A 23776-nucleotide genomic window follows, 5' to 3' on the forward strand; every position below is an offset into this window, starting at 1 on the left:
ACATTAAATATTAATCAACATTCAATGACAAATATAAATTCATTTAATTTGAGTCTATTTAAATTAAATTAAATTAAATTAAATTAAATTAAAATAATTCAATTAAATTTAATTGTGGTCTTGAAAAAACATCAAATGAATTATAAAAAATCAAATAAAAATACAAGTAAATACATGAATTAAATTACTAAATAATTCTATATTTAAAAAAAACAATAAACAGTTAAAAAAATTAAAATCAATTCAAACTATTTTCTATTTACCTTCAATTAAATGTGCTCTTAAAAAGAGAAGAGATGTTTCATAAATTAAATTAAATTAAGAAAAATGAGAATAAATAAATTCAATGAATAAATCAAATATATCATAAATAAAAATAAAATAAAATAAATACAATTAATTTCTATTAAACCTAAATTCAATTAAATCAATTTGTGCTTTTGGAAAACAGAAAAGATGTTGTGTTATTAAGATCTTATAAAAGAAAGAAATAAGGTGCAGTTTTTGCAGGATTGTTTAGTGTCCTCCAGGTTTATTTACAAATGCAAATGCTGCTACGGGAACGTCGTTTCACTCGCTCACCTTTGGAATTGGCAGCAGAATCCATCTCAACATGAAAGTCAACCTTAAATTTATTCTCATTCAATCTGGGAGGACGCAGCAGAGAAAAGGCTCGTCTGAATTACATTCCAAACGCAATAAAGCTGTTTCAAATTGAATTATTGGCTGTCAGACGGGCAGCAGCCTTCCTGCCGTTCTGAAGAGGGATCTTATGAAATTCGCCCTACATTGTTAGGGCATGTAAATGCCCGGGAACGGCAATGAAAGGGTCAACCTCAGTGAAGTCATAACAGAAAAGCTTCAGCTGCAGCTCAGAATAGACTTATATGACTTTAAACAGTGGGAGCAGCGTCTGATTCCAGGTCAGGAACGAACACTGTTTCAATCAAATGAATTTTCTGAGGCTGGTTCGACTCTAATATGATGGAATTTATGCAGCAGCATTAAAGCTCATAAATACAGACGATGTGAGAAGATGATAAAGATTTTTTTTAAAAAATCCTGCATTTATCACAAAAGAGCAAAACATGTGACAAATGAAGAGTGATGAAGCAGGCAGCGACCAGCCGTTGCTATGGTTACATTTCACACTTCAATAAAGCAGCTCCATCTTCTCCATATGAATCACACGTTGGTTTCTGACATCCAGGTGTCCAAACCCGACTCCTCATCGTCTCGCCGCTCCGGGTCCCATGATTTTTATCTTCTCATAAGTTCTCAGACAGCAGGGAGCAGCAATGCTAGCATTTAGCAATAATTTACTCATTCCCAGAATCACTTTATTCGTTCCTAGTAGTACTATAACTCATTCCAGTATTACTTTACTCATTCCTAGTACTACTTCACTCATTGTGAAGCAGAAAAAGTAGACATCATGAGGAAGATATTGTAGCTTGAATTATCAGTAACTCAAGTTTTGTGATTTATTTGTTGCCTGTGTTGTTGTTATGATTATTTTGTCAATTAATTCTTTCTAGATGCTCCTGATTATGGTTTCCTTTGTTTTCCCTTCAGCATACCCTTTAGGAACCATTAAAAGACCAGTACCAGACGGGACAAAAGGGAAGCCAATGCGGAAGTGCCAAAACCTGCAGTTCCCCCTTCATCCACTAGGGGCTCCAAAACAGAGCAAATCCCCATAGACTCCTATGTTAAAAAGACCAACTTCACAGCAGAGATAAACATGTTTACAGCAGGAATAAACATGTTTACAGCAGGAATAAACATGTTTACAGCAGAAATAAACATGTTTACAGCAGGAATAAACATGTTTACAGCCTGGTACAGAAAACATTTTAGGTTTAACAGGTCAGTTTTACCTTCATGACAACTGTGGGGGGAGTGAAACTTTTTTCTTACTCGCCTGTTTCAAGTAATTTAATCTCAAAATTCTTCATATTTATGGGCGTGTCCTTTTGATTGACAGGTACCCAACATCCCGCTTCAAGAAGGAGGAACATAAAACAAGTGCAGGTTTTAAGCTGGTTAACAGCATGACTTAGTTTTAGCCCATTTACCTCCATTAGCTGGTTAGTTTCAGTTAGCTTGGTTAGCTCTCAGCTACATGCAGTTTGGAGTTCGCTCGATGTCAATCATCCACCATGACGCTCACAGCCCCCCTCTCAGCTCCACCTCTTTGCCTATATTTGTATTTTCCAGGAGAGATGACACACGTGACCGCCCAATGAGCTTCACTTCAGCTTTTCAGAAACCTTCAGGTGACGTCATGGAGGCTCCGTCCGACTTTTATGCCGTGAACTTAAGAGTCTCCGGTCATGGCTAATAAGCTAAACAGAGGCCAGATAAACAAGCAGTCTAATCTCCTGCACAGCATGAAGGAAATCACAGCCTGGCCAAAGGATCCATCCAACGGGTCTTACCTGTGGAGAAAGTCCATTACTGACAGGGTTGACATGGTTGCTGGGTGCTGCAGAGCTCATAAAGGTGTCGGTGTAGCTGGAGAAGCCATGACGGTTGGAGGACAGACCGTAGGCGGAGCTGTCAGGACTGGATAAACCGCTCTGGTGCATGGTGGACGGAGGTAGCGGCTGCGGGCGATGAACTGTACCACCAACGTCTGAGGAAAGTCACACAACAGCAGAGGCTGAGCAGCCATGCTGGTCAGCAGTTAGCATTCTTACACGGAAAAGCAGGACAAAGCCTTAAATCTGCTCATTTCAGAGGCAGAGTCCAGATTTAAACCAGTTTTTCAGAAGTTCAGCAGAGGTTCTGCTGTCAGGATGGACTCGCGTGTGAAGCAGAAACGTTCACGCCACTGCTGATTTCATCTGCTTCCAGGTACCTGATAAGGAAACTACTTTTTTTCCCAAAAAGCAGCATTTAAACGAGACTGGAACCATCACCGGTGGTAATTTGATCTATTATTTGGTTTTAATTAATTAATTTATTATTAATATTATTTTGTTTCCAAAAAGCCGTCGCCCTAATAACAGAACAAGTAATTGTCGATTGCTCACACAAAAATGTCACATTTTATTGTCGAAAGTAACTTTTAGTTACTTTTTTAAAAAAAAAGAACATTCTTAAAATTCCTCCCATTAAAATCTTTAGAACTTCAAGACAGTGTTGTAAAATACAAATTAAAACACAAAGTAATATTTCCAGATAGATAGTTGTGCAAGAGAGAAAGATCCATGACAAGCAGATTGAAGTGCTGCCACCCGGTGGACTGGAGGACTAACACGGCCTGGACATGTCCAACCTGCGATGTCCAGGATCATACCAGAACTGGTCTCAGGACTGGAACAAATCATTTAGCTGGCATTTTCTAAAGAAAACTTATTACAGTTTAAACACTTATACAAAAATCTCTGCTTCATTTTGATGTAAATAGTCGATAACTATGTTGTCTAAATTTACAGCAGAAAAAGTTTCTACAATCAAATATTTATATTTCATTCAAAGTTATAAATGAGTTAAACTAATAAAATGAGTGTAATATTACATGTGAGGTTGTGGTGGAAAAAATCTAACCTAACAGGCAGGTAAACTGGTTTAAAGCTGAAATATAACTGTAAATATAACGATGTTAACAGTCATCGGCTAGCTTGAATGAAGCATTAGCTCAGACTGACATCTTTAGAGAATAAACATCAGAAAGTAGTCAAATAATAACGTGAAGAAAGAACAAACCACTTGCTGTAAAACTGCTGTACCTTGGGACAGGGTGGGGTAGCTGGTCTCTGGAAGCTGGTACGTAGGAATGGTTGGCATCCCTGTGGGAGGAAATCCACTGGGCAGCAAGTGGTTGAATGTCGCTAGCTGGTTGGCGCCCGCTTGTTTTCGCCACCTGGCTCTTCGATTGCTAAACCACACCTTCAAAAAAGAAGCAAAAACAGGAAAAGTCAGTAAAAACTGGTTTCTATCTCATTAATGTCCCATAAAATCACTGCAATATAACAATAAAAACAACAGCAGCACCCGTCGCAGCTTTAGCTTTCGTTGTAACGGTTTGCCTTAAAAACTTCATGCAGGCCCAAAAAAACCTTCATCTGTAGTATGAAAATCCAAGGCTCTGGATCCACCATATCCACCTTATCCACCTAATATAAAAGCTTAATGTTAGCATCTATGTTAGCAACTGGCTTAGCACCACAGCAGCGTAAATGCTAACTTGTATTGTTGTACTAAAATAATGCTAACCCCATCAGACCAATGTCCACTGTTCACTTCGGAAAGCAGCTGGTTAAGTGTGTGTGTGTGTTAAACACTTAAAACAGCTAGTAGTTATTTTGCTTCTCAACTACTAACCCTATACACCTGAAACTACCTCACGATACGTCGAAACCTTCAATAAGCTCAGGTTCCTTTACCAAACATGGCGAGTATTGCTCCAACGCCATGAAGCAGGAAGTGCCTGTAACTGACCTATCAGACCCTTGATCTTCACAAAACTTAAGCAGAGGATGCTGACAGTAATGTAGTTACATAGAAGTAATGCATGGAACTACACCCTGGATAGTATGACCTGAGACAGACTCCAGCTCCCAACAACCCCTAAAAAATACTTGTGAAAATGAACAATACAATACAATATAATATAATAATTTGACACATTTACCACTTTCAGATGTTCATGAGGAAAAACAAATAATTCTGAGAAAAGTTTTAAAAAATCTAGATTTTTCTATGTTCTATGTGAATACTGTAAGACATAAAGCAACAGTACAGTAACGGTACATTTAATCTCTACTGTAATGCAGTAAAACAGTGTAAAACGGTCCAACGCAGACCCTGGACCTCCACAAATCAGGTACAAAGGTTGAGGCTGAACTGTGTCTGTAAAGCAGGTAAACTTTTCTGTAGAGGTTTTTTTTTCCCATTCAGATCTGTTGACATTAAAACTGACAGTGCTTCTCCTGCAGTCCGATGAGAACACCTGGAGGTGAAACCTGCTGTAATTATTTTTCTGCAGAAAGTGTTTTCATTTGCTGCTTTTGAAAGTGGACGGACAGAAAGCTGAAGGCAGTAAATACCTTCATGTGTGCATGTATGAACGTGCGAACGGTTCTCTTTAAATGGCTGAAATGATGAATCTTAGTTACCCGACAGCGTGTTGGGAACATACCAGACAAATCCAGTCTGGTTGAGTTGTTTCTGCTGATTGACAGGTGAATATTTGCTCTGAGCTTCTGCTTTGATAAGAACTTGGTAATCAGTACATTATGGCAGTTTTTCCTCCCTCAGTTTGTATAAAAGTACACTGAAACCTGCACTTATAAAGTCCAACTAAAGTCACATTTAGTTGACATGAGTAATAATATCTAAAGGGATTAAAAATGCATCCATAATAATATAGTCCTATCAATCAATGGAAAATGTGGTTAACATTCAGTTACGCATGAAAAAATGAGCAGAATCAAGACAGTCGCTGCTGAATAACTCCTTTACAGCCTAAACGATGATCGATCATCCGAACATCAGTGACCTGATTGGTTAACTGCATGTAATCTGATCGTTATTCTGACTTCTTCTGCAGTCTGAAATACATCTCCTACATGCTGCAGTTTTCAGAGTTCAGGCTTTAATATGCGGCGCATGCCGACACTTTCTCATGTTTGTTGTGTGGAAAGACAGCTGATGTCAGACTGTTAAGCTCTGCTGACATCCAGCTGTTTATCCAGTGCAGATGTGGTGATGTCGTAAGGCCTTGCAGAGCGTGACATTGACTTGTTGCTTCTCGCTACGCTGATTTCTGCTGCATTAACCACCAAGCCTAAAGTTAGAACCTGCAAACTGACCCTCCTATGAGCTTCACACAGCGTCCATAGGAGCTGCGTTTCCACCGAGAACTGCGCTAAAACTAAATATCCCAACAAAAAAAACACCTACATTTAGAAAAAATGTCTCAAATATCATTCAAAACTTTTCATGCTCTCATGAGGAGGGTTTCAGACATTTCGATATAGAAACATTTCCCAAAAGTGTAATGGAAACATTTTATTTGCATGTACGTGTCCCCGGACGTGGGGGGGGGATCATGACCAGTTCATTTCCAGTAAAGATGGCACAGCGTGGAACAAACAACAGCACATTTCAGAGTTTTAGGAAAGAAAATGAGGGAGATTTGAAAAGCTGTAGAAACTTCTCCACAGCAAGTAGAAAACCTCAACATAACGCGACGTGGCGACCTCGCACAAGACGCAATTCTTGGAAAATCTTGTAAACCGAACAAGATTTTACGAGAACGGAGGTTGATGCACGAAACACCATTCATGTTAAGTTTTTCTTCACCAATTCAAAGTTTATATTTGTTCCTTCTTCATAAGCAACCGGTTTGCATCAACCAATCCCTGCGCATTAGCATTAGCATTAGCAAGCTAGCCTCAGATACAAATGGGAGAGTTCAAGACGTTTTCCGCCCCAGTTGGCTTTTTACCACCATGTTCATCATCAAAAACAGCATGTCTGACATAAAATGTAATTATTTTTACAAGCTGCAGCAGCTGTATGAGACACACAACCCCTCCTCCCCCCGTCCTGATTGCCCTCCGTCATTCCAGATTATTCCTATAATCAGAAGACACTTCCCCCAGGAGAAAGATCCTTCTGAAATAATGACAGCTTGGTTGTGATGGTGCAGAGCTTATCTGGTCGTACCAAAGATTAGGAATGAAATTACCTGAAAGGATGAAGACAGGTCCACTTTAAGCCTATTAACCTTTCATTATCTGCTGTTCAGAAACAACATGACAGAAATCTGCTCACTTCGTATCACTTCGTCTGCTTCCATAAAACGCGTCTAGTGCTGAGCGAGAGACGCGTTAAAACGGAGCTTCTGACCATTAGACTGGAAGCTGCATCAGCTGGAGGAGCCGAGTCCAGACCAGAGTCCAGACCAGGGACCGGGTCAGAGACCAGACCAGAGACCAGACCAGAGACCGGGTCAGAGACCAGACCAGAGTCCAGACCAGAGACCGGGTCAGAGACCGGGTAAGAGACCAGACCAGAGACCGGGTCAGAGACCGGGTCAGAGACCAGACCAGAGTCCAGACCAGAGACCGGACCAGAGACCGGACCAGAGCCCGGACCAGAGACCGGGTCAGAGTCCTGACCAGAGTCCAGACCAGAATCCAGACCAGAGACCAGACCAGAATCCAGACCAGAGTCCAGACCAGAGACCGGATTAGAGATCAGACCAGAGACTGGGTCAGAGTCCTGACCAGAGTCCAGACCAGAATCCAGACCAGAGACCAGACCAGAGACCGGGTCAGAGACCAGACTAGAGACCGGGTCAGAGACCAGACCAGACTCCAGACCAGAGTCCAGAGCAGAGACCAGACCAGAGACCGGGTCCGAGTTCAGACCAGAGTCCAGAGCAGAATCCAGACCAGAGTCCAGACTAGAGACCGGGTCAGATACTGAGTTAGAGCCCAGACCAGAGTCCAGACTAGAGATCAGACCAGAGACCGGGTCAGAGATCAGACCAGAGTCCAGACCAGAATCCAGACCCGAGTCCAGACCAGAGTCCAGACCAGAGTCCAGACCAGAGTCCAGAGCAGAGACCAGACCAGAAACCGGGTCAGAGAACAGACCAGAGACCCGGTCAGAGACCAGACCAGAGACCGGGTCAGGGAACAGACCAGAGTCCAGACCAGAGACCCGGTCAGAGACCAGACCCGGACTCTTGCAATATAAACTTCATTATGATGCAAATTCTGTCTTCTTCTCTGAAAATAAAAGTTTTTTCTGGAAAAAAAGGCATGAAACTTAACAGAAAGGGAAAAAAGTGGAAAATAAAGGTGTGTTACATCATTATGACACTTTGGTACGTCAGAGAAAACACGTCTTTATTTAAAGAGGTGTTTTCCTGAATAGATGCTTTTATTGGACTGAAAGCTTTTGGGAAGCTGGATTTTATTTGCGTTAAGTTCGCTGTTCTGTTTCCTGCTTTAAATCCAGAGGAACTGAATGAAGCTGAAGTGGACAGAAAACCCTGCAGGTACGTCTGATGGTGGCAGACGGGGGGGGGGGACTGGTTTCCACGCCGTGCTGCTTTCTCACTGTCTCAGTTTTCTGGGTGTTGATTGATCCACGTTGCTGTTGTGGCTTAAAGCTCCCTGAGAAAGCAGACTTCTACGATCTGCTGCCAGTTCTACATGGAGTGGTGGGAAAAAGGACTTTACGGGTGAGACATGCAGCAGGAATGCAGCCCCCTCACAGCTGTTGCTGCTGCTCCAGAGGATTTTCTACACCCAAACCGGGCTTTTGTGGATCTGTCAAAAGCTAGCAGAGACCAAAAGCATGTTTCTTAGCCGAGACGTGAACAGCTGACATGTCTCTCCAGCTGGACTCATTAGGGAAATATGTGCTGTAAGGTACCACAGCTCGCTGTGTGGGAATGTTCACCGTCTGGCTGCTCCGCAGCTTTTCAGCCAGAACTAAAGTCACTCTAAGAAGTAGTTTAAGAAGTTAGACGACACATGTTCCATGTATGATGGGATGAAAAGCACACGGTGATGTCGGTGCATTACCTGGACTCTGGCCTCGGTTAGCTTGGTCCGCTGGGCTAGCTCCTCTCTGGTGTAGATGTCTGGGTAGTGCGTTCTCTCAAAAGCCTTCTCCAGCTCCTCCAGCTGCTCTGCTGTGAAGGTTGTCCGACTCCTGCGCTGCTTCCTCTTCAGGGGAAGGTCTGGTTCCGATTCCACATCTGACATGTCATCCATCCGGCTTCCTGGATGCACAGAGGTGACAGGTGAAACACGGATCCAGCCACATCAAGGTCAACGTTAAGGACCTCAAATCATCATAAAGATATGTTGAAGACACGGTTTCCTGTTTACGTATGAAGTTTGTTTCTGCTCCTGTCCGCTGCATTTATTTAATTCAACTCAACACTTTATCAGCTCAACACAAACTATCACATGGCAGCAGTCAGTCATGTCGACATGGTGAAGACGAGCGCCAGAATGAGAAAGAAAGGAAATTAATGGTGGTAGGTCTGAGGATTTACTGGGGTTTTCAAACACAGCCATCTTTAAGGTTTCCAGAGAGGGTCTGCAGAAGAGGGAACCTCCAGTCACCAGGGGTCTGGACCAGAAAGATGGAGAAACTGATGAGGTGGAACGGGAGATTCTCATGGTGATGAGGTGGAACGGGAGATTCTCATGGTGATGAGGTGGAACGGGAGATTCTCATGGTGATGAGGTGGAACGGGAGATTGTCATGGTGATGAGGTGGAACGGGAGATTCTCATGGTGATGAGGTGGAACGGGAGATTCTCATGGTGATGAGGTGGAACGGGAGATTCTCATCATGATGAGGTGGAACGGGAGATTCTCATGGTGATGAGGTGGAACGGGAGATTCTCATGGTGATGAGGTGGAACGGGAGATTGTCATGGTGATGAGGTGGAACGGGAGATTCTCATCATGATGAGGTGGAACGGGAGATTCTCATGGTGATGAGGTGGAACGGGAGATTCTCATGGTGATGAGGTGGAACGGGAGATTCTCATGGTGATGAGGTGGAACGGGAGATTCTCATGGTGATGAGGTGGAACGGGAGATTCTCATCATGATGAGGTGGAACGGGAGATTCTCATGGTGATGAGGTGGAACGGGAGATTCTCATCATGATGAGGTGGAACGGGAGATTCTCATGGTGATGAAGTGGAACGGGAGATTCTCATGGTGATGAGGTGGAACGGGAGATTCTCATGGTGATGTGGTGGAACGGGAGATTCTCATGGTGATGTGGTGGAACGGGAGATTCTCATCATGATGAGGTGGAACGGGAGATTCTCATCATGATGAGGTGGAACGGGAGATTCTCATGGTGATGAGGTGGAACGGGAGATTCTCATCATGATGAGGTGGAACGGGAGATTCTCATGGTGATGAGGTGGAACGGGAGATTCTCATGGTGATGAAGTGGAACGGGAGATCCTCATAGTGATGAGGTGGAACGGGAGATTCTCATGGTGATGAGGTGGAACGGGAGATTCTCATGGTGATGAGGTGGAACGGGAGATTCTCATGGTGATGAGGTGGAAAGGGAGATTCTCATGGTGATGAGGTGGAATGGGAGATTCTCATGGTGATGAGGTGGAATGGGAGATTCTCATGGTGATGAGGTGGAACGGGAGATTCTCATCATGATGAGGTGGAACGGGAGATTCTCATGGTGATGAGGTGGAATGGGAGATTCTCATGGTGATGAGGTGGAACGGGAGATTCTCATGGTGATGAAGTGGAACGGGAGATTCTCATGGTGATGAGGTGGAACGGGAGATTCTCATGGTGATGAGGTGGAATGGGAGATTCTCATGGTGATGAGGTGGAACGGGAGATTCTCATGGTGATGAGGTGGAACGGGAGATTCTCATGGTGATGAGGTGGAACGGGAGATTTTCATGGTGATGAGGTGGAACGGGGGATTCTCATGGTGATGAGGTGGAACGGGGGATTCTCATGGTGATGAGGTGGAACGGGAGATTCTCATCATGATGAGGTGGAACGGGAGATTCTCATGGTGATGAGGTGGAACGGGAGATTCTCATGGTGATGAGGTGGAACGGGAGATTCTCATGGTGATGAGGTGGAACGGGAGATTCTCATCATGATGAGGTGGAACGGGAGATTCTCATGGTGATGAGGTGGAACGGGAGATTCTCATGGTGATGAGGTGGAACGGGAGATTCTCATCATGATGAGGTGGAACGTGAGATTCTCATGGTGATGAGGTGGAACGTGAGATTCTCATGGTGATGAGGTGGAACGTGAGATTCTCATGGTGATGAGGTGGAACGGGAGATTCTCATGGTGATGAGGTGGAACGTGAGATTCTCATGGTGATGAGGTGGAATGGGAGATTCTCATGATGATGAGGTGGAATGGGAGATTCTCATGGTGATGAGGTGGAACGGGAGATTCTCATGGTGATGAGGTGGAACGGGAGATTCTCATGGTGATGAGGTGGAACGGGAGATTCTCATGGTGATGAAGTGGAACGGGAGATTCTCATGGTGATGAGGTGGAACGTGAGATTCTCATGGTGATGAGGTGGAACGGGAGATTCTCATGATGATGAGGTGGAACGGGAGATTCTCATGGTGATGAGGTGGAACGGGAGATTCTCATGGTGATGAGGTGGAACGGGAGATTCTCATCATGATGAGGTGGAACGGGAGATTCTCATGGTGATGAGGTGGAACGGGAGATTCTCATGATGATGAGGTGGAACGGGAGATTCTCATGGTTATGTGCAACAACTGTGTGATGCTTTGTGTAAAGCAAAATCTCAGAGGAAATGTTCCACCTTGTTCAATCTTTCACACGAAGAATTACGTCCCATCTAAGAAAAAAAAGGGGGGGCAGTGTGGCGCTGTATAGCTTAAAGGCAGTTGGTGAGAAGAACAAACCAGAGAAGATGAAGAGGAAAAGATAAAACGCACCTGAAGAACAAGCAGAAGAAGAAGAAGTTGAGAACAGCAAAAAAAAAAAAAAAACGTTTCTTCTTCTGGTGTTTTTGGATGGTTATAAATAACTTCAAAGCCATGTGTTACTGCAACCAACTCTGAACTCAGCACTGCCCTCTAGTGGATGAACTGACTGAACCAGGTCAACGTAAGATACACATGGAAGTCAGAAGGCTGCGACGTCTGACAGCGTTTGAAACAGAAGTCCTTATTTACACACGCAAGGCAGCAGATATGGACCTTCAGAGCAAATCAACGCAGACAGGATTTAAATCACTCTGGTTGCTAAAAAAAAACAAACAAAACAAAACATGAAAATGTCTTCTGGAGACATTTTCTGCAGCACAGTGAAAAAAGGCGAGCAGTTATGTAGCTGGGCGGCAGACAGCTGGATTTGATCCAGCATTAAAAAAGAAACAGCTTACCCCCCCCCTTCATCAAACAACCCGTGAGAGTTCTCTCCTTAAAATGTGGCCATGAGTCCAGCGTGGTCGCTGTCCACAGGCTATGCATTGGTCTGCATGAAGCCGTCTGAACTGCTGGCTGTGCAGAAGATGCTCCTGTCCTGCACTGGAGAGACCCATCAAACTGGTTTAGACAACTACAGGGTCTGCTCTGTAGTTTAATTAAACAAGGAATTATGGGATCAGTGTGAGGCTCCTATTACAGGCCACTGGAAGAATCTCCGGGAGAATATCTCTTTGTGTACCCCCCCCACTTCTAAAGCTGCCACTGGAGAATTCTCACCGGATTACACGTGGCCGCGGGACATGCTGTTGCATTAATTAAATCAATTCTTTTAACATTTACTCCCTGTGAAGATTTGTATTCCTGAGAAAACAAATATATTTAGACACTTGCACACCAGAAAGCCTCGGCATGCATTTTTTTCTCCTTGCTGGTAGGTTGGTGGACAGATGGGGTTGGGGGATTGTTGCAAAGCAATTTTGCTCTAATGCAGCGTGACAACACTTGAGGCTGTTGCAGTGGGCTGGGATCAGTTTCCAAAAGGCACCTCGGAGTCCTCGGGGTGCTGCTGCGAAAGGATGGACTCTATTTGTTTTCTCTCCAGAAGCTGCTGGATTTAGGGCAGGAGAGAGAGGGGCAGAGGTGGGAGCAGGGGAGGGACGAAAGTGAAATGAGGCCCCTATCTCTGACTCTTCCTCACAGTCTTTGTGAGTCCATTTTGCATAAATTTGGCCTCTGTCGAAGAAAAAAAAAAGAAGAAAAAATGGCTGCGAGGCTTGGTGTTTTTTCCCTTTGAACCACCCAAAGCAGGAAAATCATGTTTCCTCTCTTTATTTTAGAATTATTTTATTTACAGCAGAGAAGAAGGGAGTTTTGGTCAGTATCAAAATATAGTTTCTACAGTAGAGATACATTTATTCAATCATTAATGGGTTACTAATGTTGATTTAGTGCATACAGATTATAACCAATATTTATTCGGCTTTGTCCCGATACACCATGTATATGATGATATTTAGAAATCTCAAACACACTAAATATTAATTTCAACATTAGAATGCGTGAACAAACACAAGAAAAAATTATGGATCAGCATCTCGATGCAGGAATGTAGTAAAGGATTCTTCCTCATTGTGAGATTTTCAGTTTAATCTGCATAAAACTCAACAATGAATGGTGAGAAAATCCGGAAGTTCCCAACAGGTTTTCAAAGATATCAAAGACAGATGTGGATTCCGTCAACATTCTGAATACTACCATCCAGAACAGGAACAACGTACTGGATACTACCATCCAGAACAGGAACAACATTCTGGATATTACCATCCAGAACAGGAACAACATTCTGGATACTACCATCCAGAACAGGAACAACGTTCTGGGTACTACCATCCAGAACAGGAACAACATTCTGGATACTACCATCCAGAACAGGAACAACGTTCTGGGTACTACCATCCAGAACAGGAACAACATTCTGGGTACTACCATCCAGAACAGGAACAACATTCTGGGTACTACCATCCAGAACAGGAACAACGTTCTGGGTACTACCATCCAGAACAGGAACAACATTCTGGGTACTACCATCCAGAACAGGAACAACGTTCTGGGTACTACCATCCATAACAGGAACGACATTCTGGATACTACCATCCAGAACAGGAACAACATTCTGGATACTACCATCCAGAACAGGAACAACGTTCTGGATACTACCATCCAGAACAGGAACAACATTCTTGGTACTACCATCCAGAACAGGAACAACATTCTGGGTACTACCATCCAGAACAGAAACAACATTCTGGATACTACCATCCAGAACAGGAACAACGTTCTGGATACTACAATCCAGAACAGGAACAACATTCTGGGTACTACCATCCAAAACAGGAACAACGTTCTGGATACTACCATCCAGAACAGGAACAACGTTCTGGATACTACCATCCGGAACAGGAACAACATTCTGGGTACTACCATCCAGAACAGGAACAACATTCTGGGTACTACCATCCAGAACAGGAACAACATTCTGGATACTACCATCCAGAACAGGAACAACATTCTGGATACTACCATCCAGAGCTGCTGGAATACACCTGACTCAGTAGAGTTCTGCACATGCTGCTAAATACACATTAATTTAAATCAGGTGTGTTGCAGCGGGGACATTTGGAAAACCTGCGGCATACCGGTCCTATTAGGGATCCCCGTTGTAGCTGACACCATAAACTGTATATAAAAGATGGACGGCGCCTCTGTGATGTCACCCGTAGGTTTCTGAAGAGCTGAATTGAAGCTCGGTGGACGGTTCCTACCATCACCATCTTGGCAGGGGCATGTGTGTCGTCTCACCTGGAAAATACAAATATGGGCAAAGAGGTGGAGCTGAGAGGGGGGCTGTGAGCGTCATGGTGGATGATTGACATCGAGCGAACTTCGAGCTTTCTGTAGCTAAGAGCTAACCGAGCTAACCCGGAGATAACAGGAGCTAACCAGCTAACGGAGGTAAGCGGGCTAAAGCTAAGTCACGTTGTTAACTGGCTAAAAACCGCGGTTGTTCTACGTTCTTCTGACTTGAAGCAGGAGATTGGACAGCTGTCAATCAAAAGGACACGCCCCTAAATATGCTGAAGTTTGAGATTAAATTACTTTTAAACGGGCGAGTTAGAAAAAATTCACTCCACCCACAGTTGTCATGAAGGTAAACCTGACCTATTAAACCTAAAAATTTTTATCAGGCTGTAAACATGTTTATTTCTGCTGTAAACATGTTTATTTCTGCTGTGAAGTTGGTCTTTTTAACATGGGAGTCTATGGGGATTTGCTCTGTTTTGGAGCCCCTAGTGGATGAAGGGGGAACTGCAGGTTTTGGCACTTTTGCATAGGGTTCACTTGGCTGCTTGGTTGATGCTTGGCTGACACACAACCAGAAAAAGTAACAAAACAGAGATGAAGAAGACATTAAAAAGCACCAGAAGGAGATGAGTAGAACTATAAATAAACTTTCATTTTCTTCTTCTGCTGTTTTTGGACGGTTGTAAAAAACATCGTAGCAGTTTGTTTTCTTTTCATAGAATATTTGCTTTGAAATTCCAAAACACAACTACTTTAAAATCTATTTTTCTTCTTATCACGGTGGAAAATTTAAATTCCACAAGATTAGATTACATCCTAAAGAAAAAGTTCATCTTTCCTCCTATAAATGTTTTTTTTTGTTGTTTTTTCTTATTTTAGAATCTAAAATAGATTTAAAATTGTTGTTCTTCAAAAGAGAAAATTTCCTATAGAAGATATTTATTAAGAATGATTTTTGCAGCTCTTTTATTTAGCTGGGCTGATGTTAAAAACGGCTGTTTGGATTGGAAAGGTTGCAGATCCATATAAACTATACATAAAAGTTTTAAAACAACATTTTGGCTGTTTAAAAGAAGAAATTACACATAATTCCACATGTTTTTTTTATAAAGAATGTCTAACAAATAATCAGTAAGTCAGTGTTTGATTGATATTTACAGTTTGGATTGATGGTATTAGCTCTGAACTGATCTACGTGCCGTTCTACCCCTAACAGTGTAAAATACAGTAATATTACAGAAAAATGATGCTTCAGGAATACAGATGATCTCTGGCTGAAAGAAAGCAGTCAGGTGCGTTCAATGACCACGTAAACAGTGGTAAAAATAAGAGCTACAGCAGAAAATGCTCCCACCAGCTCGATGTTAACACAACATTGTTTTGTGTTAATAAATTCATCAGCTGTTTATCCCAAGCACTCCGTTGAAGTGGTCCGGGTCGGCGCTGAACCCAAAGCGTGCGCTGGAACTAACATGATTTTCAGAATGACCCCTAATTAGTTTCACGCAGCTCTCCAGAGCTCGTCGCTCTTTATCCCCTTGTCTTGGTCGAAGTTCGGACCAGTGTGGTTGGCCTTCTCCAGCAGACACCACGGCTTCGCATCCTTTAGTCAGCTGACAACACGTCGCCATGACAACGTTTTAGTCAATGGTTAACACGCCGTTTCTCGCTGGTGCCTTTAGTTTTTATGAGCTGTGAGGAAGAAGGAGTCCGCGGTGAGGCGGCTGGTTCTCCGTCCAGGTTCAGATGCTGAACTCCTGGTTTTGGTGAGAACTGGGCCATTCGATTTGTTTGTTTGTTTTTCTGAGGAAGATGGCGTGTGTGTGCGTTTGTGATAAGGGATGGCACACCAGTCGCTGGATCTAGCAGAGACAAAGATGAAGTCCAGGTTTAGCCTCTCTATCGGCTGTAGGCGTCTGTCTCATTACCATAATCTCCACTTTCCATTACCAGCTGGAGAGGAGGTGACCCTCCTCCTCCTCTTCCTCCTCCTCCAGCCTTTCCAACTTTATTTCGCTCCTTCCGTGGTTTCCTCGTGGGGCAGACCTCCGCAGAGCTACTGCTGGTCAGGTGGTTACCACGGCAACCACCTCCACAGAGCTACTGCTGGTCAGGTGGTTACCACGGCAACCCGGACTAAGGTGTGCTCCTTCTCACATCCAGTCTTACATGATCACCTTGCAGCTCAAACACACCTAAAGGCCAAACACGTCAGAGTAAACTGGGACTGAGGCATTGTTGCCCCCATAAACCAGTACTGGATGGCAAGAAGATCCCAAACCTTCAGACTGGCTGACGTAAAGCAGCTTGTTAGTAGATATGAACATAACTGTACCACCCGAAAGAACACAGAACATCAACCAGTTCCAAGGTGGGCTTCTTGAAGCAGAAGCTGCACTTATCAGACTGGTCTTTGTGGAACCGGCTCCCAGTTTGGCCTCAGGAAGCAGAACCGGCTCCCAGTTTGGCCTCAGGAAGCAGAACCGGCTCCCAGTTTGGCCTCAGGAAGCAGAACCGGCTCCCAGTTTGGCCTCAGGAAGCAGAACCGGCTCCCAGTTTGGCCTCAGGAAGCAGAACCGGCTCCCAGTTTGGCCTCAGGAAGCAGAACCGGCTCCCAGTTTGGCCTCAGGAAGCAGAACCGGCTCCCAGTTTGGCCTCAGGAAGCAGAACCGGCTCCCAGTTTGGCCTCAGTGTTTCTCTCCTGTTTCTGCAACATTCACACGTTTCACAGCTTGTCTTTCAGAGGACACAACGTTGGTGATGTTTATCTGCATCTTCTCTCTTTTGCTTCTCGTCGTTTCTCTTCTCCTCTCCACGTAAACGGAGAGAAGAAACTCCCAGAAGTGGAACTCCAACCTCGTCTCATTCCCGCTGTGAGCAGCTTTGGGTGGAGGTGTGTGTGAATAGAGGTGGAGGGGGCTGGCAGTGGATCTTGTCATGGCTCTGAAAGATCTTTACAGGCTGCTTTCTGGTTAGCTGCTCATACAAAGTGGGCTCATCTTAAACAACAGAAGCCCAGGAGCCTCCCGGTGAGGCAGACCCCTGGGGGGGGGGGGGGGGGGGGCTGGCCATGAAAAGACACAAGCAGCCTTGTCACACTCTGCAAGACTTCAGTAAACACATCCAGAGAGGGTCAGCCATGCAGAGTACTGCTGCATATTTACGAATTAAAGAGGTCAAGTGGTGTTAAGGCGTGAGTATGGAAACCCCTTCCCGCCACTTGTTCATTCATATAATGACTAATTATCACATTTTATTATATAACAGTCCAAAGTACGAGATTTAAAGTCAAAATCATACGATTTAAAGTCAAAATCATGAGATTTACAGTCAAAATCATACGATTTAAAGTCAAAATCATGAGATTTAAAGTCAAAATCATACGATTTAAAGTCAAAATCATGAGATTTAAAGTCATAATTATGAGATTTAAAGTCAAAATCACTTGTTTATTCATATAAAGATTAATTATCACATTTTATTATATAACAGTCCAAAGTATGAGATTTAAAGTCAAAATCATACGATTTAAAATCAAAATCATACGATTTAAAGTCAAAATCATACGATTTAAAGTCAAAATCATGAGATTTAAAGTCATAATTATGAGATTTACAGCCAAAATTATGAGATTTAAAGTCAAAATCATGAGATTTAAAGTCAAAATCATACGATTTAAAGTCAAAATTATGAGATTTACAGTCAAAATCATGAGATTTACAGTAAGAAAAATTAATTTACAGTAAAAATCATGACAATTACAGTCAGAAATTAGTTTTAAAGTCAAAATCATGAGATTTAACGTCAAAATTATGAGGTTTACAGTAAGAAAAAATTAGATTTACAATCTAAATGGAGTTTTAAAGTCAAAATCATTAGATTTAAAGTGAAAATCATGAGATTTAAAGTCAAAATTATTAAATTTACACTCATAATTATGAGATTTACAGTCAAAATGACGAGATTTAGTAAAAATCATGAGATTTACCGTCAAATCACGAGACAAAAAAATAACTACAAGATTAAGTCATTTTAATTCAATTTTGTGAAAATTGAAATAAAAATCTACAATTGTAAGATTAAAAAGTAATATTAAAATTATATGCTACTCAACTCAATGAGATTTACATGGAGTTAAAAGTTATATTTAAAAGATATAAAGTGATAATTGTGAGATATAGTTAAAATGACATAAAAACTCATTGCAAGAGTCCTTAATTATGACTTTTTATCACATAATAATAACTTTACGTTTCAATATTTTAATGTACAAACAGGAGAACAGGCTTCCATACGTGACCGCAGCAAGAAGATGAGGAGAATCAATAATAAACCGCAGCATCTAGTCTGACTGTAGCAACATGTCATTCATTCCAGATCATCTGAAAAGTAAAAAGTGTTTTCTGTGGAAGAATGGCGTGAAGTTGGTCGTTTTGATCTAAAACCTGCATCTTTCCTGTCATTTGCACCTCTTCATGCACGCTGGCATAACTTTAACTTCCAGGTTGCCTTCATTGGACGTCTAAACGTTCAACTATTTCTGCACAAAGTCAAAAATTTTTTTTAAATTATTCAGCGAAAACAAAAGAAAGTGAAATAAATCTGCCAGTTGGCATCAGGAGCCCGCCAGTAACAAAGGCCTGGAATACTGGCAGAGGAGAGGCAAACGGAGGCGAGGCCTGCAACGCCGCCGCTGCCTCTTCACACACTCCCATTCACACACTTCAGCATTGTTCCTGTCTTTGTTCCAATTCAGCTGCAACACAATAGTATTTACTCACAATAAACCAATAAAAAGTGTGCAGTAAGCATGCATGCATGCAGCGTAGGCACTTTTTAACTTGAGTTAAAATATTCGCCAACAGATTAGAAAAACTCTGCTGGAGAAAAAAGTGACGGCAAATTTTGTTGTTTTCTGCAAGCGAAATTCCACGCATCCACAAACTCACGGCTTCGCAGAGCTGTAGGAGCAGAAACGACGCAGAACTGAACTCAATCCAGCCCACAACAGATGCTAGCTTTATCACAGCATTATGTCTTAGCAAACTGCTAATAATGCAAAGTCTTTATCTCCTTTCCGCCACAGGCACTGCAATGCATGTGTCTTTTTCAGAAGATAAAAAATAGCCATAAACAAAAATTGCCCACTGTCAATATAAATACTGATAGAGATTAGAGCTGGGAGCAAATATAATAATAAGAGGCATTCTTAAGATATACTTGACACAGCAAAGCCCTCAGTGGACAGCTGCAGGCTTAAATAAAGCAATTGCAGAAAGTTTTTAAGAGCGGCGGTATAATCTTTGTGTGGAAGAAAGTAGATTAAAAATCAGAGCAGTAAAAAAGAAAATGAAGTGATTTGTGCTTGTTTCCCGGCTTTACAGATTTTGGTCAAAGCAGCCTGACGAGTGTGGAAGAGATGCAGAAAGAGGTGAGCGTTTCATCTCTGCTGATGGACCTGGCCTTGTGGAAATAACACGTCACACGTCTCACTGCAGGAGATCATGTCAGGGACTCACAACATAACTGTGGAAATAAATATTCTGCATTTATTAAATTAACTGGGATTTTAATCAGGCTCTGAATGCAGAGACGTTTTAATAAAACAAAGTTATTACTCCTGCCATTAATCTGAATTTGGACATACACTAGCCTTGTTCCAGAGATGAATCAAATCCACCAAAAACCACTTTATCCTCCTTATTTAAGACTTTTCTGATAGTTTTCCAGCTTTTAGCAGACAGCTGCAAGACGACCCATCATGGTTAACAGCAGGGTGGGAGAGGTTTCCCAGGAACGTCTTTTTTATACGATATATCTTAAAATCCCCTTAACACCCAACTGCAGCCATTTTTTATTTAACCTTTATTTTACCAGGTAAAAATAAACTGAGAACAATTTGTCATTAACCTGGCAAAAGCAAACAAACAAAGACAAAACAAAACGCACTGCATGGTTTCAGGATCTGGTTTCACATCATCAGGGTCTGGTCTACTTCCTGGTCTCTGAGTCAGAACTAAACATGGAGGAGCTTTATTTTACCTCTCTGTATTTTTAGTTTGCTTTTAACACTTCCTGCTGCGATGCTTTTCATGTTTTATGTAAAACACTTTAAACTGCCTTGTAATGAATTGTAACGTACATATAAACTCGCCTTTCTTTGCTAGAACAGCAACTGATGCTAGCATTAGCAACTAGCTAGGCTGCTAAGCTATACTCAACACAAACTGAGTAATTCCACCTGAAAATCACAAAATAACTCCCTTACAGAATAAACAGCGAGTTTTAGAGTTTTAGTGGGAGAAAATGGGAGATTTTACTCAAAACATCTGCAGATAGCATGTTGCGCTAATTGCTCCATCTGTTAGCATGGAGTTCTGTGTTGCTCCAAACATCAGTAACAAGGAGCAGAAACTTCAGGCATTTGAACTATTTTAAAACTACTTTAACAGCTAAAATTAACTTACATATTCTATTTAAATTAATTAATCACAGTCTGTAATAAATAATCACCTGATCGCTAAGATACTGTAAAGTACCTGTGCTGTCATACTAGAAGAGTTAGTACTTTAATAATTTGCTATATGTAAAAAAAAATGCAGTTCTTCAGTGTTTTCCTGATGTGACACTGAGCTGAGTTATAAGCCAGACAGTTTTAAAGGATTAAAGAAGCTGTTGGACATGAGGGTGAAGACAACATGGAGACTGGATCACGATGGTTTTCAGTAAAAGCTGAGTGTTTATTCGCACAGCTTTCTACTAGACCAGAAACTAAATAGATGAATAAATCACAGTAGATGTTCCAGGATAAAGGGGATGAAGAGCTAGAAATAGAGCATCTTATAAGTACGACGAGATGATATTGGCTTTTGGGATTTGCTGTTGCTGGTGTTGATGCTCAACGTTAATTTCTCAGTAGGTCTGAAACACAAAGTCAGGCCTGCTAAATGTTTTATATTCTTCTTGCTGAGAGTTTTTAGCTTGATTCTTGCTAAAAACCACAATAAAAAGCAGATGTAGGAAAGAAAACCCTGCAGATGTTTAATGTCCAGCAGTTTTACCTGCTGAACCTTAACAAGTGGAAACCTGTCAGCTGCTCCAGCCCTCGAGAAGAAACAAAAACCCTTAAATTACTTTTACATTTCCTAATAAAATAAATCCTTTTGCTTTAAACATCTGCTTAGTTATATTTTAAAGGAGATAAGGAGACCAACTGATATCATAAATGTATCATACATGCAGTTCTGGTACAAGGTTTGCTTTCCTGTACGTGACTTTAAGTATCTATAACAAAACGCCCTGAAGGAGAACTTGTTAACTAGAGGTGTAATCCGTGTCTGGCTACATTTAAGCAGCAATTTGCAGGAAGAAAAGATGACAATGCAGCCAGATGCCAGAATTAAAATAGTTTAACTAAACTAAAAGTGCTGCAGCAGCAGGATAATAAAAAATAAAAAAAAAGGAACAACTAAACAAGTGACAAGTTCATAATTAAGAAGAAAAAATGGAACAAAATAACAAAACTACAGTGTGTTGAATACTAAACCTTTGGGGTTCTAAAACGACCATGGTCAGCTTCCACCGCAGCGACAGGCACTTGGTGCACCATGTCACCTGTTCTGCAAAAAGCATTTGGACCCTCACCATTCTGGTTTAGGTACCTGATGGGAAAACAGTCGCTAAACACAGTCTTTCCTGTCCTTGTGTCTGCCATTGCATGAATGTAGACACTTGCTGATAAACTCCACAATGTGGGACTTAGCTAGTGGTGCATTTTGGTTTCACGTGTTTACGCCACGCCGATGCTAACAGTAGCATCTAAAAGGATGCACAACCTACGCGATGATGTCATCATTAGCAGCATGCAAACTACGTGTCAGAAGACGAGGCAGCACCAGCTCTGGACCTCTTGAATCAGTGTCCCGCAGGTTTTAGATGTTTTCCAGCTTCAACACACCTGATTCAAATAATTCAACTTCCACCAGCCTGTTAATGACCCTTTAGTTTGAGCCAAGTGTGTTGCAGCAGGGAAACATCTAGGCGACACCGTTACAGATAGAAACTCAGGGTCAATCTACAGCAGAAGGGCCCTGCTCTGGTCCTCCAGGGCCACAATTCCGCAGGTTTTCCATGTATCTCTGCTCCAACACACCTGTCTCAAACTAATCAGTCATTGTGCAGAACTCCATCGGCTGTTAGATCCATTTAATGAAGACCTGCAGGCCAGCGGCCCTCGAAGACCGACTTTGGGGACCATTGATCTACAGTAAACCTGCCAGGGAGGAGGAGTCAGTTACCATGGTAACACTTCTCTTTCTGGAGCGAAAAACCCAGAGTTTCCTTCAACTCAGCATGAACACAGACGAGTTTCAACGTAACACGCTTTCTGGAATGGACCCTGAATAAAATAGAATAAAATAAAATAAAATAAAACTCAACCATGAGCTGAAAACATAACACTTAAAACCTAAATCTAAAAGTAAACGTAAACCCAGAGATCGTGGCAAAACATCTCCTCTCAAACAGCTGCAATCCTCCACTGTAAAACAAACATCTAAATTAACACAAACTACTCCCCGTTTCGGTAAATTCCCCACTTCACCTGCACAGAACAAACACCTGCGCTACATTCCATTACATCTACAAGGCGTCACCATCCCCACATAAACAACACACATCGGAAAAGAAGAGGACGAATCTGCCGACAGGAAAAAGGTTTTTTTTCCAACACCGGAAAAAGCCAAGTGGCGGTGTGCTTCAGGAGGAATGGAGCTGACCGTTCGTCGATGAACATCAACTATAATCATTTAAATAAAAACAGTAAAACACACAAATACCTGATCGTATTCTACTGTAATCAGTGCTGCATGCTAACGACATGCTAATGATAGCAGTTTAATGGATCCCTGCTGGCTCCATTGTACGGTGCATGTGCAGCAGAAATCAGTCGCGTGAAGTTCGGAACAACTTGGCTGCAGTTTAAAACGACTTTCGTAGTGAAATATCGTATTTTCTGCTCCAGATTTTAATATGAAAACTAAACGATGAAATTCTTTACTTCAGCAATGAACTGGAGGATGGTAGCTGGAAAGGTTACTGCGCTGCACCCTCCCTGGATGAGTCTGGGAATTGTTGTTTCCCCCACGGATGAGACTGGAAATTCCTGTTTCCTCCCTAGATGAGGCTGGGAATTGTTTCCTCGCTGTATGAGACTGGGAATTATTGTTTCCTCCCTGGATCAAAGGCAACCAAGAGAAACTAGTTCCATCATGGCCACCTCTCGTTTAGCCTACTGCCATCCCAAAAAGCAATGGCAGATTAAGCAGGAGGGGGCAGGACCACCCCTGAAATTTCACTGGCCACCCCTGAGGCTACAGGAACTGTGATAGCTAGCTTGAAGACACCCTCCATCTGTCATCTACTTATCACTGGCAACTTGTTTTC

At 42.3% G+C, this 23776-nt stretch overlaps 1 protein-coding gene across 4 annotated transcripts in view; it reads right to left on the reverse strand.

Annotated features, from left to right (window-relative positions):
* Positions 1–23776, reverse strand: part of LOC306754884 (paired box protein Pax-7-like) — a 62120-nt gene that overhangs the window by 21631 nt on the left and 16713 nt on the right. For all 4 annotated transcript variants that reach the window (XM_079239012.1, XM_079239010.1, XM_079239011.1 and 1 more), the window contains exons 5-7: positions 8556–8755; positions 3738–3897; positions 2442–2638 (exon numbers count right to left, since the gene is read on the reverse strand). In XM_079239012.1, the coding sequence (XP_079095138.1) occupies positions 2442–2638; positions 3738–3897; positions 8556–8755 (557 nt within the window). The remainder of the gene's footprint in view (positions 1–2441; positions 2639–3737; positions 3898–8555; positions 8756–23776) is intronic.

This window comes from Telmatherina bonti, assembly GCF_933228915.1.
Source record: "Telmatherina bonti genome assembly, chromosome: 4".
NCBI lineage: Eukaryota > Metazoa > Chordata > Actinopteri > Atheriniformes > Telmatherinidae > Telmatherina > Telmatherina bonti.